The sequence below is a fragment of the Dipodomys ordii genome, unplaced genomic scaffold (assembly GCF_000151885.1).
Source record: "Dipodomys ordii isolate 6190 unplaced genomic scaffold, Dord_2.0 Scaffold53, whole genome shotgun sequence".
Taxonomy (NCBI): Eukaryota; Metazoa; Chordata; class Mammalia; order Rodentia; family Heteromyidae; genus Dipodomys; species Dipodomys ordii.
In genome coordinates this window covers 11079654-11084113 of record NW_012267269.1, presented here as the reverse complement: position 1 = coordinate 11084113, position 4460 = coordinate 11079654, and the positions used below count along the sequence as shown (strand labels likewise).

At 42.8% G+C, this 4460-nt stretch overlaps 1 protein-coding gene across 1 annotated transcript in view; it reads right to left on the bottom strand.

Moving 5' to 3' along the window:
• The window catches only part of Ift74 (intraflagellar transport 74), a 65709-nt gene that overhangs the window by 60053 nt on the left and 1196 nt on the right, over positions 1-4460 (bottom strand). The window contains exon 2 of the mRNA XM_013020774.1: positions 2536-2672. Within this exon, the coding sequence (XP_012876228.1) occupies positions 2536-2655 (120 nt within the window). The 5' untranslated portion in view covers positions 2656-2672. The remainder of the gene's footprint in view (positions 1-2535; positions 2673-4460) is intronic.

Sequence of the window (4460 nt, the reverse complement as noted above, 5' to 3'; positions counted from 1 at the left end):
CAATTCTCATCGGTGAAAAGCGGGAAAAGGCAGGTTGACCAGAGAACAGCAGAGATCGGTGTGCGGCACAGCTCGGCTGTCTGGATGGTGGAGAGGAACCTGCTTGCGGGTAACCTTGCGGCTGCCGTGGTGAGCTGCGTGTAGTTTTGTAATGAGCTCGCCATGCCTTCTTTTTACCCTTGTGTGTGAAGAAGGATGTGCAAAGTGCTCTTTAAGGAACTACTATTTGGCGTTAGTTTGTAGCCCAGGCTACCTGTTACACAGCCCTGGGAACTGTCATTGCAGTCAGATTCCACATCACCTGACTCAGAAAGTATTAGTGGGGTTGTTCCCCTCCACACACACCCCCACTGAGACAGTTTACCTCAAATCCCACTTCTCTGATAAAACAGCGTTTACTTCCAACCCCCGCCCCCATTCATACAGGGAGCTTAAATGGTTTGTAAAGAAATTGAGATTTTATTTTGTACATCATTCACATCCAGGAAATTCACATCCAGATTTCTCCTGCATGTGCTTGCTTTCAAGAAGTTTAAAATAACACAATCCATACCAGACCTGGGGACAAACACACTGAAGAGGCTGAGGCAGGAGGACCCAGAATTGGAGGCTTGGAGGCCAGCCTGGGCTGCATAGCAAAACTCTGTCAGGTTCCCCCCCCCCTCCCCGACAAAGGGAAGGGAAGAAAGAAAGCACTCCAGAATGAAATGTCCTGTGGCTTGGTTCATCCCTTAAAGTTTGTAATTTTTCATGTAATTATCTACTTTTGAGCCTTACAGTTACAGTCCTTATGGTCTGACATAGCTCCTCCTTTACTTTTCTAGCCTTTCTATAGGAAATCAAAATGATGGACACAAGCTTTCGCAGATTTCCTTATACTCTGCTTGTTAGACATCTCACTCTAATTGTGTGACATACTCCCCAGCCACAGAGGTGAAACCGAGGAAGGACTTCAGGGAGTCTGTGTAAGTGAGGGTGATAGCCATAGCTGCCACATCCAGTTTAAGACTTCAGAGGTCATTCGACAACAACCAAGTCCAGCATCAGTGTTTTGGTGCAAGGATGTTGTCTAGAGGAGAACCTCTAGCCTCTTTCTTCAGCATCCTGTGAGCCACTTGGTGGTCATTAGCTATATTCATTTTCTGTTTTAAAATCATCCACAGATGGGTTCAGTTTTTCAATTAAGAACTGACAGAGGGGGCTGGGAAGGTGGCTCAGTGGTAGAGTGCTTGCCTTGCATGCATGAGGCCCTGGGTTCGATTCCCTAGCACCACATAAGAAAAAAAAGCCGGAAGTGGCACTGTGGCTCAAGTGGTAGAGCACTAGCCTTGAGCTGAAGAGCTGAGGGACAGCGCCCAGGCCCAGAGTTCAGGCCCCATGACCGGACCCAAAAAAAAAAAAAAAAGGTGATTACAATTATATAAGTAAGGTAAAGAGTACATTTCTTTTTTTTTTCACTTTTTTTTATTGTGAAAATACCGTACAGAGGGGTTACAATTACATGGGCAAGCTAATGAGAACATTTCTTATCAAGCATTGTTGCCTCCTCCTTTGTTTCCCCTTCCCATCCCTTCCCATCTAAGAGTACATTTCTTTTTAGACAATGTCACCCTTTTCTCACTTTTGTGTTTTTAAAAGTGGAGGATATCAAAAAGCAGAAATGTACCCTGATATGACAACACACATCTATATTTTCAGCACTTGGAAAGCTAGTGTAAGAGGACTGATATTTTGAGGCCATTCTGGACCTTATCTCAAATAAAAGTAACTGCTTTTTTCTACATAATGATATAGTTGGGGTTTTGGGGGGTTTTTTGGCCATCCATGAGGCTTGAACTCTGGGCCTGGGTGCTGTCCTTCAGCTCTTCAGCTCAAAGCAAGTGCTCTACCACCTGAGCCACAGCACCACTTCCGATTTTCTAGTAGTTTACTGGAGATAAGAATCTCACAGATTTTCCTGCATGCTGGCTCTGAACTTTGATCATCAGATCTCAGCCTCCTGAGTTGGTAGGTTTATAGGCATGGGCCACCAGCATCCAGCTATAATTAATTTTATACAGTGTTTCCAGCATTAGTATAATTATGTATTATCTTTAAATTTGGTAAAATGTTAATTACTTGAGTAATTATTATTACAGTTTTAACAGTAACAACAGGTACCCTCTTACAATAGTGTCTCCCAAAGCTATTTTAAAAAATAGCCACTCATGGGCTGGGAAGGCAGCTCAGTGGTAGAGTGCTTGCCTTGCATGCCTGAGACCCTGGGTTCGATTCCTCAGCACCACATAAGCAAAAAGAAAAAAGCCGGAAGTGGTGCTGTGGCTCAAGTGGTAGAGCGCTAGCGTTGAGCTGAAGAGCTGAGGGAAAGCGCCCAGGCCCAGAGTTCAGGCTCCACGACCGGACCCCCCCCAAAAAAATAACCACTCAAACACATGTTTAAAGAGCAAAGGAACAACAAATTAGAATATTTTAGAGATTTTTCTAACTTCTACTATAGTATGTGAAGAAGCATTCAACAGACTTGTTTAAACTTACTCCAGTTCCCACTCGAACATTTCCTGATGAGGGTCGAATTCCAGAAAGAGGCCTTCCCGCTAATCCAATTCCACCCCTTGAAATAGGGCGAGGTGCTGCAGATTTGTGGTTACTGGCCATGGTTTGTTTGCTTTAACCTGTTTGGAAAGAATAAAAAGTTTAATTCTGTTTTTATATCTTGTATAACAAGACACTATTGGCCCATCATACCTTTCTTTCCCTCTTACATTTAATTCAGAACTGGTGGCATGAATTCAAGTGGTACTGTACCCACCCAGCAAAAGCCAGGCCCTCAGTTTAAACTCCAGTAAAACCAAATAAATTTAAAATGATATTTAAAATTGAAATCATGATATTTCTTGTAAAATGCCATTCCAGGTACCATTACAGGAATTAACCTCCTCAAACCTGACACTAATTCATAATTATGCACTTGGCTATCACACTATTCCATCCTCATCTCCCTGTTATCCTACCAAAATACAAGTCCATTTAACTTTCTCTCCTTGGATGTTGCTCAATTAGCAAATAACTTGATCTACTATTTTTTTTCTTTTTTTTCTCTTTTGGCCAGTCATGGGTCTTGAACTCAGGACCTGGGCAACTGTCCCTGAGCTTCTTTTGCTCAAGGCTAGCGCTCTACCACTTGAGTCACAGCACTACTTCTGGCTTTTTCTGTGTATGTGGTACTAAGTAATCGAACCCGGGGCTTCATGCATTCTATGCAAGCACTCTACCACTGAGCCACATTCCCAACCACCCCTCTACCCCGGGCATTTTTAAAAAGCTAGAACAGCTGGGTGCTGGTGGCTCACACCTGTATTCCTATCTATTCAGGAGGCTGAGAGCTAAGGATTGCTGTTTGAAGACAGCCTGATAGAGGAAGTCCATGAGACTCAATTCCAATTAACTATCCAAAAAAAAAAAAAAAGAGAGGTGTGGGTTCAAACAGTGCAGCACTATCCTTGAGCAAAATAAGCTCAGGGACAGCATTCAAGACTCAGGACTGCTGGGCACCGGTGGCTCACGCCTGTAATCCTAGCTACTCAGGAGTCTGAGATCTAAGGATTGTAATTCAAAGCCAGACTGGGGAGGAAAGTCCATCAGACTCTTATCTCCAATAAACTACCAGAAAATCGGAAGTGGTGCTGTGGCTCAAGTGGTAGCAGACTCGCCTTGAGCTGAAGAGCTGAGGGACAGTGCCCAGGCCCAGGGTTCAAGCCCCATGACTACCAAAAAATAAAAGACTCAGGACTGGCACAAACAAACAAAAAAAGATGAGACATAAATTCAATCATCTTGGAAGCATTCAAACATACTAACATCCATCCTGGTCTCTAATCTCAACAGCCATCCTCTCTCTCTCTCATTCTAGATTAATTTCTATTCTAATTTGCCCTTTGGATTCTGTCACTTTTGGATACTATATTCTTTCCGTCAATATCTATGTTTCTGTTCCTTAAACTAGGCACCAAATCTGATTGTTCAATCATTTTCTAGATTTAGCATGATAACTTCACGCTGAATAAATTCACACTGAACTTAGAATCTTCCAATTCCAAGTAGCTTCCTGCCTCTATTTGTCTTCAACTCTGAAGACAAAGTAATAAGATTATTTTAAATGAAAAAGGGAGTTTTATGAAATGACTTCTTGGAAAGATGATTGGGCCTGTTCAAAACAGTTTCCCTAGAAGCTAGTAAAGTCAGATTCTATTTCCAGCACAATCCATCCTGGTTACTCTAACACTGTTGGTTACTCACTGTTACTCTAACACCCTAACAGTGTTACTCTGATAACTTTGAGAAACTGTAGAATATACATAAAGTGATTATCTTTGCCACAGCTTCAGTGTAGTAGAAAAAGGTTAGTTCTTTGACAGTCCCAGTGGGATTAAGAAAAGGCGGGGGGGGGGGGGGGGGGGGGG